This window comes from Falco biarmicus, chromosome 13, assembly GCF_023638135.1.
Source record: "Falco biarmicus isolate bFalBia1 chromosome 13, bFalBia1.pri, whole genome shotgun sequence".
Classification (NCBI taxonomy): domain Eukaryota; kingdom Metazoa; phylum Chordata; class Aves; order Falconiformes; family Falconidae; genus Falco; species Falco biarmicus.
The window spans coordinates 6,801,808-6,815,947 of NC_079300.1; the positions used below are offsets into that span (position 1 = coordinate 6,801,808).

Consider the following 14,140-nt stretch of genomic DNA (forward strand, 5'->3'; position numbering starts at 1 on the left):
GTGGGCCTCTGGGTTGGGTTTGTCTGTGCTTAGGCTACAAAAAAATGAAAATAAAAAAATCACATCTTAAATGCCTTGGACTAGCAGTATGTTAGGAAGAAATATGGAGAGAAAAAAAGGAGACTTATGTGGAGAAACTGAGGTTGAAAAGGACACTTGATAAAAGTACTTGTTACTGTCTGCAGCAGTAAAGAACATTGTCTTCATAGAAGACCATCTCTAATCCAAAATTAGTGCTGTCTTAAGCGGCATCTAGAGGCAAAAGCCTCCTGGGAGTCAAGTTGATTCAGCTTCATTGCTCCTTGTAAAGGAAGGAAAGGAAAATGAAAATACTTCTAACAAAGTTTCTTGGCTTATGTCCTGTACAAGATACAAGCCACTGAAGGTACCTTGTTTTAAAAACCATGTAAGATACCTGTGTGTTAATGTAAAGTAAAAACTGACTGACCCACTGCAAAACCCACATGATGGCCGCTTGCGCAAGCGACATCAAGTGTTATTTCTAGGGTATAACGCACCACAGCCTAAGTTGGTTCATGTGTATAGATGTTGTCTTTTCTGTATAAATCTGGACTGCCTTTCTGGTAGGTTTCAAAGAGCCCTTGCTTGTTATGGAAGGTAGAATTGAGGTCTCTAATGCAAAATTACTTTCCCTGTATTTTTTAAATTTATTTTATTTTTGAGGTGAGTGTATCGATGCTAAGTAACAATATTGCTGGGTCACTTGAACTGTAGACAGCGAATAATGAGAAATGAGTTCCTTAGATTTATGTGGTAGAGTAAATAGAGTAAAATACTCTTTAAAGTATTTTTCTGTCGCAAGACTTTCTGTGCCTTCCCGTATACTAGAAGATAAAAGAACGGAAGAGAAACAAAACAATGGGAATAGACCTTCAAACTTTAACTTCTTTATCTTCTATTCAACTGCAGATTGCGAGGAAACGGCATAAAGTTATTGGTGTTTTCAGGAGTCCACATGGCCACACAAGGCCTCCTGCATCTCTCAAGCATGTTGTTCTAATGCCTCTCTCCCAGATCAAGAAAGTCCTAGACATCAGGGAGACAGAAGGTCTGTATGTTTTGAAGTGCTGTGATTACCCTGAACCACAGTTTTCAGTAGCTTAAAGGATGAAGGTCTGCTGTTGTGGGATAGAATGCTAAGGTATATTTGTTGTATGGTATGTTAGGATGTGACTTTTAGTATAAGCTTCTGTTTGAAGCTCTGTATGAGCTTGAGAATTCCTTGTGCTGACACCTCTTGGCTTTTCAAGAATTGCTGCACGATGCTGAATTTGGCAGCACTGCTAGATAGCATTAGCATACGCCAACCAAATGGCAGTGTGAGTTAAACGAGGGGAGTATGCTTGACGGCTCTGGATTTACAAAACCAAAAAACCTGAACTTCAGTCCAGAGTATTAGGCTGACCAGAGACAAGTGCTGTTGCTGTGAACCCAAATCTTCATTTGACTGGTGATAACAATGCTCAGGAGGAGCTGTGCTTAGCATCTTAAAAGAAAGATTTAGATGACTTAATTTCTCTGGCTGCTTTGCTATACTGAGGCTGTAGAGGTTTCGCTGAAGTATTGCATTGCTACAGCAGCAGAACTCATGCTGCAATACTGTTCCAGTCTTGGTAGTGACTTCAGAGAAGTCTAGTCAGACTAGTTTATAGATCTATACCCTAGAAAGATAGATCTGATGTTTCACGGTAGGTGATGGTATGCATGCTGTACTTGTTCTGCTTTATGTTCTCTGAAGCACCTGAACACAGAAGCCAAATAAAAAATGGAATTGGCAAAGAGGATAGGTAGTAAATGTGATGCTTACCTGCATTTTTAAAAGGTACTTTAGGGTTTCTCTTCTAAGAATTCTCTTTAAATGACTAAGCAATGCTTAGGTTTACTTTGGGACTTGGGCGATGGGAGCCCTTTCTAGGCATATCATGTAATATTTGCCAAGAACTTCAATATGCAAACCCTGGGAGAGGTCAGCTGCTCTCTTATATACACTTATAGGATCGCTTTTCCAGTGCTGCTTTTCTGAATTGGTGATGGCTTGGTTTTTCTTTCTTTCTCCCTCAACTGTGTTTAGCATGCTTCAGCTGTCTCCTATAAAGGAGTACCAGCAATAAATTAATTGTCTGCTATCAAGTAAGCAATCTTTGTCAAGTTTAGACCTGTTGTATTTTGACTATTTTAATGTCATCTATAGTACTGTTTTTGCCTTTTCCCGTTTTACAAAATAGGGTAAATGTTTTCAGTGTTCTCTGTTGGTAAGGAAATGATCTGTCCAGCATTCTATGAGATAGAGAATGAGTTGATATTTACTGCTATATCTGGTAATGACTGACTGCTCTGCAGACTAATCTGTACAGATTATTTAGTGAATAAACAACTGGTGCATGAACAGCTGATTGCAGCCTCTTGATGAAGGATGTGGACAGAACTCCGTGCTCTTGCAAGTAATAAACAGCTATTGTGTAAATCAAGATAAAATCCTTGCATTAAATCATATTGTCTCTAACTGGCTCCTGGCAGATAGAGGGTTAACTCTTCTGAAGATTCCCCTCTGAATTATATGAAAAATGGTTATTCTTTGTCTTAACTCCCTGCCTTTTTTTTATAAACCGTAGATTGCCATAAAGCTTTCGCCTTAGTTGTGCGGCCACCGACCGAACTCAACAACAAACTCTTCAGTTTCCAGATGACAAGTGAAGAGCCTCCCAAAGAAGATTGGTTGAAGCTGTTGTGTCGGCACGTGGCTAACACGATTTGTAAAGCAGATGCAGTAAGTACTCTGGAACCATGTTGCTGATTAGAAATACTTCACTCTTTTTGGCTTGAAGCACATGAAGCTGAAGAACTTGTTAATAGCAGACATGCTTGAGGTGAAGTAGAGCAGAAAACATTTGTGCTAGCATGTCTGCAAGTGAGTGGTTAAAAGGTGGAAAAAGAAGCAGCCTGGAAGTTAGCTTCTATAGAAGCTAATAAGTAATTAAAAATCAAGAGTCATACCCTTCCCCCATCACAGATTAATTATAAATTATTTAAAGTCTGCACTGTAGATCTAAACAGGATTGTCTCCAGCTTGTTTGCACAGCTATGTTTTGATTTATGACCCGAGCATTATGAATTGTATGTTTTGGTTTAACTCTGTGTTAGGTTGAATTCTCTGTTTCTGCATAGGCCCTGTAATGTGAGAGACGTAAAGCGTCTTCCTGCTATAGACGGAAGCCTACAACCTCAACACAAGGAAATAAAGAAAACAAAGAAATAAAGGAGGCACTAGCCCCCTCACGCTTTTTGAAGTTCAATGTGTGGGCTTTCCACAGGCAGAAAACTACTAATTTGAAGAGTACATCCTCTCCAATTAGGGCAAGAGACTTTCAGCTAATGTTTTAATTGTATAAGAGTGTGTGCATATCACAGCAAATTGCTGAAAATATGTGCAGTACATATAGCTGAAACAGCTTGGGTTTAAGTTAGAAATGGTTTGTGTTCTGTGCTGTACTCGTACTGTACAAGTTACTTTTAAATACATGCTAGTTAAAGAGTTACTTTTAAATACATGCTTGTTTCAGGAGAGGTAGTTAGGTAAAGTTGTTCCCTTTTAACCCAGGACATTCAGAATCATACGCTGACAAATTGTAACCTACTATGCGGAATCCCATTAGTTACAATTTCTGTAACTAGTGCTTTGTACCAACTATATAATACTCTTTTTCTTGCTGATTTGAATGTCAAATTGAGCTTCAATCTAAGCACTCGTCCCCTTTTCCCCAGCTTTTAAGAACTGTGTAGCATCATGTGAGAATGAGCTGGCGTTGGCTTTGCCACGTGGTGGCACTAAAGGCTTTCACGACTCTTTGTTCGGCGCTGGGAATAGCCATACCACTTGCTGTGTGATGTCCTTATCGGGGGAAAAAAAGCACCTGAACTTTTTTTTTTTAGGTAAACTGTTTTTTCTGAAAATCAGAACCCAAAACAGCAGCAAAAAAAAAATCTCTAGGAGCTTCCCACTCCCATGCGTGCCCCCCTCCCAAGTTTTCTAAGTAGCTAGTCAGAGATTGCTTTGCATATGCGAGAGTTAAAGAGGTATGAAAAAACCAGACTTGTGGCTCTTCTGAAACATCTTTTGGGTTTCGGCTGAAAGACAGTCTCAGGCTTTGACAGCTGGAGCTATCAAGGTTTCACTTCCAAAGAGTGCTAGATGTGCTAGTGAAACAAAGGGGTATCTGTCCTGTGAAGCTCCCTAGGTATACTTCAGAACTGCTGCCTTTACTTTGGTCAACCCTGAACCTGAAACTGAATCACACCAAATTTAAAACTACTGATGAAGTGGTTTCATAAACTGATTGCACCAGCACTTAATCTAATGACATAGCATGAAAGCAAATAGCTACTGAACGGTATATTACGAGTTAAATATGGAGGAATATGGTAATTAAACCCACTAAGTCTTACCTAATGACCTGGAGAATGAAATTCTGTCAAGTGCTGATGTTTGACCATTATTAAGACTATTTTTGTCTGCAGGAAAATCTCATTTATACTACTGATCCCGATTCAGTTGAAGTAAGTACTAAAGACATGGATAGTACTTTAAGCAGAGCTTCCAGGGCAATAAAGAAAACATCAAAAAAGGTAAGATACTACAGAGATAGTGCTTTACCATAAACCCCATTTTAGATGGGGAACTGTGCTAGTATTCCTGTTTCAGGTGTTTTGTAGCGCTTAACAGTAGCGACAGGAGAAACCTAATTTGAAGTAAAACTGTTAAGTATAAGCTCCTTAAGGAAAGCAGGTGGGGAGCGTTTGAGGCTTTGACTGAGTTTTGGAGTATCTGTGTATAGTCTTAAGTATTATGTAGTCATTTTTGAGTCTGTTATGGAACTTACCCTGTTTAACATATTTAAAAGATTAACAATATTACAAAAAAACCCCTAACCCTCAGCTGTAACTGTATTTTAGCATACTGAATGGAGTTTTAAAGCTGCATACAATTATTGAAATTCAAGTACCTTCAAAAGTAGGATGGGTGTAGAATATATGTGTTCTGGTAATAAAATAAGCTTTGAAATGGCAAGGAAGTAAGTGCTGAATGCTGCTGTCTGCCCGTGTGTGCTTGTCTTGCTTCTTTGTACAGCTTAGCTGCAGTCAGCTAATGGACTAGAGAAACTGTGCCCTGTTCTGCTGCGAGGACCTGGCTGGGAGGCAGGAGGAAGGCTGCCTCTCAGCTGTGTCACCTTGGCTCTGCGTTGGGCATGGTTCTGCTAAAGTCTGTGGCGTGTGAGAAGGGGTGACAGGGAATGACGCAGCGAGGGGGAATTGTTCTCCGTTCTCAGCAGCCTCCCGACAGCCTTAATATGTTCAAGACAATAATATTGTTTCTTAGAGAACACTGTAGGGGCTGCTGTAGTTTGGAAGCTGCTGAAGACCAAATTGAGAGCATCTGAGAGGAGGGGAGGCCTGACTTTGCTGAACCCAAGGGACGCGGGGAAGCCTAGTTGACTAGGCCTTGTTTTGACTTCTGTCTGGGTCTCTGCCCCCCACCCCAAAAAAAATGTTGTCTTTGTATTTGGAGAGAGTGAGAAGAGCATGAGTGATGGGGAGCTTTAAAAGCCAGATCACCTTGTGGGTGGGTGTGTTTGGCCAGCTTTGATACAGTCATATTAACATTTGATATGTGTCCTGCAGCTGTTCACAATTCGAATGGTAGCCCATACTGTAGTAGTTAATACAGCCTGTCTTTTGTCAGTGTATAAGCTGCTTGTCATACTCCTCAGGTTACAAGAGCATTTTCTTTCTCAAAAACCCCAAAGAGAGCTCTTCGAAGGGCTTTGATGTCACATAGTGCAACAGAAGGAAGAAGTCCCAGCTCGGCTAATGAGAATTACATAGGCAGCCGACTGACTAGTACGTCGTCATTAACGGTAAGTGATTTGGCTGTGCAGGCCAAATAAGTAACCTTTTTAAGATCAGTTATTTTAATGTCTGGTGCTGATCTTATTTTAACAATTTCAAGATCCACAGTGGAAAAATTTATTTTTAACTACATCCGGAGACTTGCTATTTTCTGAGCAAGTGTTGTGTAACGGGAAGGCTTGCTTGCTGAAAACGCAGAAAAATCTGCTGTATGTACTAGAAATTGGGAGTTGTCTTGTACAATTAAGTTGGGGGTGGAGAGAAACTAAGCAACCTCTTTTGCTAGAGATGGAACATGTATCCTCTTTTGAGAGAGTGAGAAGCTTCCAGCCCACTGTCTTATGTTGGCTCATCCTTTTAAGTTTGGACGATATATACAAATGTGGTGGTCGGCCCCGAATAGAACTGTGAAAGTAGCGAGATAATAGATGTTCAGTGAAACAAACTGGGAAGGAAGGGTAGAGAAATACACATGCTCCAGCCTGTAAGGCTTCAAAAAGGCAAGGGAATTGCCTCCTTTTTACCAAACTTTCGTAAACAGATATAACTTCTTGTTCCATGTACCGTAACTATTCTGCTATGCCTGGCTACCTATTGCAGCTTTCTTCTGCTACATTGGGTCAAACTAAATTTCCTAGTACAGTATAGTTAAAGCAGACTAGATTTGAAGGAATTTTTTCATCATCTTTGCTTTTATTCTAGTGTTTGAGTAAATCTGTATGCTGAGTAAGCATCTACTTCTAAAGTCTGTAGTTTGTGGGACAGAAGGCCAAGAATAGGATTTCCTGTGTATCTTTCTACTACTGCCTGCTATGTCAGGACCTGAATATAGAGATAATTCAGTATGTTTGAGTGGCCGTTAAATTGTACAACATGAAGATATTGCTTTGCTTTGCCATGTGAGGTGGGCATGAGAAACTATGAATTAATAAGGGAGGAAGTATCACAGCGGACTCCCTTGCTTGAAAGGAAATAATAAAAAAATCTATCAGTGTGGCTATACCCCAGTTCTCTGTAGAGATTTTCTTCATTCAATTATGATTGCTCCAATAATTTTTTTATAATTCTAATATTCTGTCTTCATTTTGATATGGCACTGTATCTCATTTCTCATGGAAATGCTAGTCACGCACTTATCTTCGTGTGTCTGCCCCGTACAAAAATACTTTTTTTCTGCAAAATGATAGGAACTCATAGTAGTAAAAAGTATTTTCCTATTTTAAATTCTTCCCAGAGTTCTCGGATATCTGAGGTAGTAAGCTGCAGCTTGGCAGCAGATCATGTGTTGTGTGGTTTTTTTCTTTTTTTAACGAATCCCACACACTACTGAGCTTGCATAAAGCCTTTCTGGTTGAATCATAAGGTTGAAGGGGAAAAGAGAGGTTTGAATTCCAGCCCCTCAAGCTGGGATACCAGTGCAGTTCTTGGGTAGGAAGCTAAAGCTGTAGGAAACATATCTTGAGTCCATTGACAGAGTCAAAGCTGTTATTCAGACATATTGTTTTATTTAGATAAAATCCTGGCCTGTGCTTACGTGGGGATTTTTTTAGTGCAGTAAACCTATAGAGTGAAAATATCAATACAGATTAGATGCTTGGGTTTATTGTTGTTTGGACTAACTCTTGAACACCTTCCTAGTTGTAGATTGCTCATTCATCTTCAACATGCAACCTAAGTGGGTCTGTCAAATGTGCTGTTAATGTTCATCGCTCCAATTCTGCTGACTGGAGCTCCCAAAATTCCAGGCCTCGACCTGTGGTGTGTCCTGGCTCTCCAAATATTCATCTTTCTAATGCTGTAGAAGAAAAAACCTCTTCCAACTTGGAAAGCTTAAATGGTCATGCCTTGGACAGTTTATGTCGTATCCCTATTATTACTATCACTTGTGGTGATGCTGGAGATAATCAGTATGGTGCTGAAAAATACTGTGCATCAAACCCTGACTGTTAATACCCATCTTGCATGAAGTGAGCAAAAAAAACCTGATCTTGATTCCTCTAAACTAAGACACCGTGGTACAACTATATAAACCCCTAGAATCCATGAATTGTTTTAGATGGTGTTGGGTTTTTCTTTGATTTGTTCTAGTGCATGGAGTTGGAGTAATTACTCACATGTGGTTTAGTTCTGGTTCTGGGTGCAAAGTTAATTCTTTCACAGACCCCTTTAACTTTAGTTAATCTGTGTGTGTGTAGGTTTCCCCTTAATTTCAATACAATTGAATTACCGTCTCTGTTTAGTTGTCCAAGTGGCAGTATAGCTTAGGGGTCAGAGTTGAAAGGACTTTAATAACTTGGTTTCAGGGAAGTTTTGAGCAGCTAATTTTACCTGTGGATTTAAGCTTTTGTTCCCCTATCTGTAAACAGAAGAAATACCCTGTATAAAGTACTTTAGAGTCTAATAAGAGCTGCTATTTAAAGAGGAGTTGAGGATTTAATTTTCAAACAGTGCATATGACTGCAAACAGAAGATGTGCCACAAATGGGCTTTAGGCTTCATAGTGAGGTGGCATATCCTTACCTGCTCAAAATATCCCTATTTAAAAGATTCTTGAAGCGTGCAGGTGCAGCAAGCTGCCTAACTACCATGACCTGTTTATATGCTGAAAAGCTTGGCTGTGCTATAAAGAGCAACAGAAGATTGCTTATGGAAGTATTTTGAGGTCTAATGAAAAAAGAATATAAAGTTTCAGCTGATCCGAAGAGGTTAACGTTTAGTACTAGATATTGATGTGTTGATTTCACTGTAATTTTAAGTTCCAGAAGCAGTCTATGCTCCTAGCACCAGAGAAGTCAGCTTTTTGCCCGGTTTGTGCCCATCCAGGCACAGCTAAAGCAAGCTTTGACAAATCATTGTGATGTCTGTTGCCTTCTGTAGCCAAGAAGGCATGTGTTCAGCATCTAATTTGGGGCTTAAAGCTGGTAAGGATGCAGAAATTTGTAGGATCTGAGGGGAGCTCCATTTCTCTAAGATTATCATAATGTATCTTGCCTTCAATTTGGAGAGAGATTATTATTGCAAAAAGTGTGATGCAAGATGTACGCTAATACTTGGTTAACAGCTGTTCATCAAAAACATGTTCTTGCATCTGAATCTCTCGAGGCTGGTAACAAGGAAAAATCTTTCTTCTGCATTTTTTTAAATATATGCATTCTACTCATTTAGCTCATTTAACTTTTCTGTTCAAAATCTAGAAATGCTGAATCATTAATTTCAAAAAGCTGCCAATCTCACATAGTATAAGGAATGTAACAGTACAGAAGGTATTTATCAGGATCGAGAAATGACTACTGTACTATTGACACTGGCTAATAAATGATTAAATAACTTTTTTTTTCTTCTTTCTTCCCCAACAGGGTATTCCTTCTCCTTCCTTGGTCAATCTTCCTTCAATCTTTGAAAAAAGGAGTCTTACATTAAGTCGATCAACAACCCACTTGATATGAAGCGGGTGTAAAATACAGTGCTGTATTGTAGTGACTGACAGGCAGCTGGCTGTTCAAATGACCTGTTACTGACATTAATGGTACCTTAGTCATTAGCACTTAGCAGTGATTAGCAAAATTTTAGATAACACTAAGTTAATCACAAGGGGACTTTAGTTGTCCTGAAGCAGATCAGCTAATCAGTGGGATGAGTAACTCGGTTGTCATGTAAGACGCAGTACTCCCTTGCACAAATGTATTTTCTCACCGGCGTAATGGAAGCATTTTCTTCTGTGGAAATTGTCGCCTCTAGGCAATGAGCTACTTTGTCAGATTTTGAAATGAAGGTGATGGCCATGTAACGTACTGCTAGTTTGGATGACTTGTGCTTGCCTTACTTCATCAGTTGGCAGAGCACTCTGTTTGAATTTTAGATTACTTAAATGGAGATGCATTATGAAGTACCTGACCTTTCAAGTATGACAGTTAACCTGTTGTACAGCTGCTTATTCCAGATATTTTATAAGTGTAGTTGTTTATTAAAAAAATATATAGAATTTGAGTTTTTGTGATTATGATCTTCTGCAGCCTCGCTTTAACACTGTGGTATGTTATGTGGGTTTATTTGAACAGTAAGTTTAAAGGCTATGACTAGCTTTGACCCCCAAAAGTCAAATGAATTCTTTGAAGTGAAGCTCTGAGGAAAATAATCGCATTCCCTTCCAGTAGGGCTGCTAAACGAACCCTGAAAACCCCATGTCTTCCACATAGTTGGTTAATGAAACATTATTTAATGTATGGGATTTTTGGTGTGATGCTGTAACTAGAGGGCCCAGTTTTGGGGTGTCAGATTTCAGCTGTAGTACTCCTAAGGCTTTTACCGGGCTTTCTCATGTATTTGTCTTCCTTCAAAACTGTATGTTCCCTTGTTTCACGATGCAATGCTATCTCAGGAACTATCTAAATATGTATATTTCTGCATTTCATTAACAGTTTAACTGTGTATTAGCAGGCGTTCTCAACTTCTGGTTTTTTTTAACCACCAATGTTTTGTCTTGTGTCTGCATGTAACTAGTGATGCTTCTGAATGTGTCAGACTTAACTGGTTTTTATATCTCTTTTTGCCGATCCAAGTAATGTAAATAAACTGTTTAAAATAACACTGCTTATGGCTTTGCTAAACAGGCTTTTATGAGAGTCTGCTTTATGAGAGTCACATAAAAAGCATTGTGTTGGACTCCAGCCTACAACTATATTCTGGTTAGCTATGTGGCTGTTCCTAATAAAGTATACCACTTCCTAGGTCTGGGTCTGCCAGAATCAACCTTTTTCTTCTTCGACCTATTCACCATTCTCCCCTCCTCCCCGGGATATATGTAGCCATGGGTCTTTTGTCCTTACCCATTCAAAATAAACACCATAGATAAATATGCATTGGCACTTAATAAAGTGGCTCTAGGAAAAAAACATTCAATAAATACTATGCTTAAGGTTGACAACGCTTTTTGTTTTCTTTTCTGTTGTTTCTGAAACGGCAATTTCAGCCTGGTGCACTCCATGCAAGTTTAAGATAGTATCAGCCTATCATTATTCCTGTGGTTGTCTTAGTTAGCAGATTATTTGTATTTAGTTTCTATATCAAGTTTGTTTGCACTTAAACCCAATTGAACCGCGAGGGCTTACTATATTGCCTAATCGTGTCGTTACCACTACTGCACAGCTCTGTGGTTGCTAAATGAATGGAAAATGGTTGTTCAGAGTGTGGAGTCCTACTGCTCTTCACTTGTTGCATGTAACTTTCTAGCGGAGGAGCTAGTTCTGCTCAGCCTTGCTAGCTGCTGAAGGCGGCGAAGGAGGGGGGACATGATGCCTGCCTCCAGTGTGACTTTACCCCCTCCTGCATTCTGGGTGCATTATTATCTTAACTTGCCATGTTCCGATTCAGTGTGAGATGCCTCTGTTTTTATTTTTTAAAAAAATAAGTACACCGTTTTTAAAAAAAAAAATAAAAATCTTATGTTAGGACTAAGAGATGAATGGCAGCTCAATCTCCTTGTAATTAAATGAGGTGATTGTCTGTTTTAAATGTATTCATTACTTTGTCTACTGCTCTTTGACTACACTCTAAGGTGATGTACTCTAGCAGCACTTAACTGAAGATGTGCCTGGCCCCAAACTGGTGAGAGGATACACTGCCACTGTGTATATTAGGATTGCACTGAAGCCCTTAACTGCTTTTTTGGATATTGATTGTCAGAGGACCAGATATTTGTCAGTGAGATAGGGAGAAATGAAATCACTGAGATTTTGGGTTAAAATAACAAGGTGATAAGCAATAATTAACACTGAATTGCTGATTTGACAACTTGTTCTCAATGTAATTACCGAGAGCAGTGTAACAAATCTTCTGGATACTGGAGAAGACAGTAGGAAGCATCTGACCCAATTTTAGTAAAGCATTGTCTTGTGTGACAGCGTTGTGAGTTTGCTAGCAGAGGGGAAACTACTAGTGAGCAAATACAGAACTGGCTGATCCCTACCTACTGGACAACAAACCTTACTAGTAAGTGCCGTGGTCACATTGAGCGGGGCTCCCCGGGGTCTGTTCGGTGTTTCTGGGTGGGTAATGGAGTGGGTCTGTGCTTACTGGTTTTACAGCTGTCACACAGCAGCCAGAAAGCTGAGTGTGTGACATAGCGGGATTAGAGGTGGAGGTGAGCTTTCTAAGTTGCAGAAGTGCTCCACAGTAATGCAAACAAGCAAAAATAAAGTTTTACAAAATGAGGGATTTGCTCCTGCTTCTTTCATTTCCAATACTACATGTGCGTGTAGCATAAGAACAAGTGTGTAATTTTTTGGGGGTATTTTGGCTGATGTTCTTTTAAATTCTAGGTGAGACTGGTTCTCAAAACCAGAATTTTAAACAATACTTTTACCATCTAGCTGTTATGGGATGTGCCTTCTTGAGGAACAGTAGTTTGTTTTGTACAATACCTACCTTTGATCATAACACAGATAATTCAATTCTCCTGAATATTTTTTTAAGCTTAAATTCAGAGAGTTTAGTTGAATTAAATATAATTTCTTAAGTCTTTGTGCTGAGATTTCTTTATTGGTAAAACTATAGGATCTGTTCTGCGACTTTTGCATCAAACTTGGGAATAAAAAGAACATTTCTTTCTAACTTAGCTCTTACTCAGCACTGGGCTAAAAAGTTAGCCAGCACCTGTCCAGCATACAGAAGAATTGTTTTAATTTAGAAAAACTGGAACTCTCTGAAGAGGGGGTCAAAAGATGGTTTTTGTTTAAACACAACCTTCCCTTCTCATAGGCTGTACAAAATCAAACAGTTCGCTGAGCTCATGCTCATTGCTACAAGAATCCTTACTCTTAACTGTTCTAAATCGGGGCCTCCTATACAATTGAAGAAGAGCTGTCAAAGGGAAGGGTCTTCTGTTGGGTGGGTGTTCGGTGGGGATGCCTCACTGCTCTGCCCCGAACTTCCAAGGCAAATGCAGTTCCTAGCAGCAGGCTTGCTGGCTGCCCTTGCTAGCGTGTGCATCTGGAAGCTGGGTAGTAGTGCTCCAGGAAGAAAATTCCTATGAGTAGGTGTGCCATTTGTATATTTAAGTGTGCCCTTCAACATTTTGAGAAAACGAGGTATTGGGTTACTGGCCGATCTGTTACCAGCTGAAATGCAGGATAGTGCTCAGCAGTTTATACTGTGAGCAGTGTTTAAGGGGCCTGTATAGCTGTTGGGGGGTGGTTTGAAGGGAGTGCATAGACTAAAGCTCGTACTAAGGTGGGGTGATGTATATGTTTGCTTGCTTAAAAAAATTAGAAAAAACCACCCCAGTGAGATATTAAAGAAGCTGGTAGTTGGCCAAGAGACCGGAGGACGTGTGTGACACAAGTCGGAGCTGTCCCCTTCTCCCTTTCTTGACACCTGAATCCCGTGAACTTCCTTGTGTAGCTTTAGTCTGGGTTTGAGCAGCCCGGCCAGTCACAAACCTATACCTAGAATTCATAAACATACGCTCGTGGCAAGCTATTAAAGCATTTATGGACCAAGATGATTAATCTTTTATGGGTTTTTGTTCAAAGAGAAAAGGTGGAGACATTATAGCTACTTGAGAGCACCTGCTCGTGAATCCGTTGTCGATGCAACGGGACGGCTTGACCTGTATTTTGCAGAAAAATAGTTGCTCTTTCAAAAATAGAAACTGAAAACTCCACTGAGATGGATGTTTACAACCTCTGAAAGCCAGCCATCAGAGGCAAAGCAGGGGCTAGCTCGAATGTACTTTAAAACCACAAAAGCTGCTGAGGGCTCAGCATGTTGGCTGAGCGCTCGGTGCAGCTGACACTGGAAGGGTGACGGCAAACTGGTGCCACGTTCTGTGCCTTGGGACCGGATTTAAGCGCAGAGCCAGAAACCTGCTCTCTCCCATCAGTAACAACAGCTAAAATGGAAACGAGAACACCATGAAAACAAACTAATTAAACATCTAGTGAAATAGATGTAACACTGTCAGATGTTAGGCAAACAAAAGTCATTTTTAGATAAGAACATTAGCACTATTTAGGGCTGAAATTTCAGCTGGCACAGAGTATTCTGTCAGCCTCTATACAAATGCAGCCATGCATTTGTATGCCTAATTTAGGCAGTTAGAAGTGCAATTACCACCCTACCTGCAAATTGTAATTAGTTTAAGCTGTCTTGGTGCCTTTATCAGCTGATCCATGCACTGACACTGACTTTAAGTACAGAGCCTGACTACAGCAGGAGC

At 39.9% G+C, this 14,140-nt stretch overlaps 1 protein-coding gene across 8 annotated transcripts in view; it reads left to right on the plus strand.

Annotated features, from left to right (window-relative positions):
• ECT2 (epithelial cell transforming 2) overlaps positions 1–10,849 on the plus strand; it is a 30,144-nt gene extending 19,295 nt beyond the window's left edge. For 4 of the 8 annotated variants that reach the window (XM_056358714.1, XM_056358713.1, XM_056358712.1 and 1 more), the window contains 5 exons: positions 931–1,069; positions 2,634–2,788; positions 4,537–4,644; positions 5,787–5,933; positions 7,570–9,273. In XM_056358714.1, the coding sequence (XP_056214689.1) occupies positions 931–1,069; positions 2,634–2,788; positions 4,537–4,644; positions 5,787–5,933; positions 7,570–7,875 (855 nt within the window). In that variant the 3' untranslated portion in view covers positions 7,876–9,273. The other 4 variants (XM_056358717.1, XM_056358719.1, XM_056358715.1 and 1 more) reach the window with 3 other exon arrangements.
• Positions 10,850–14,140: the final 3,291 nt, after the last annotated feature.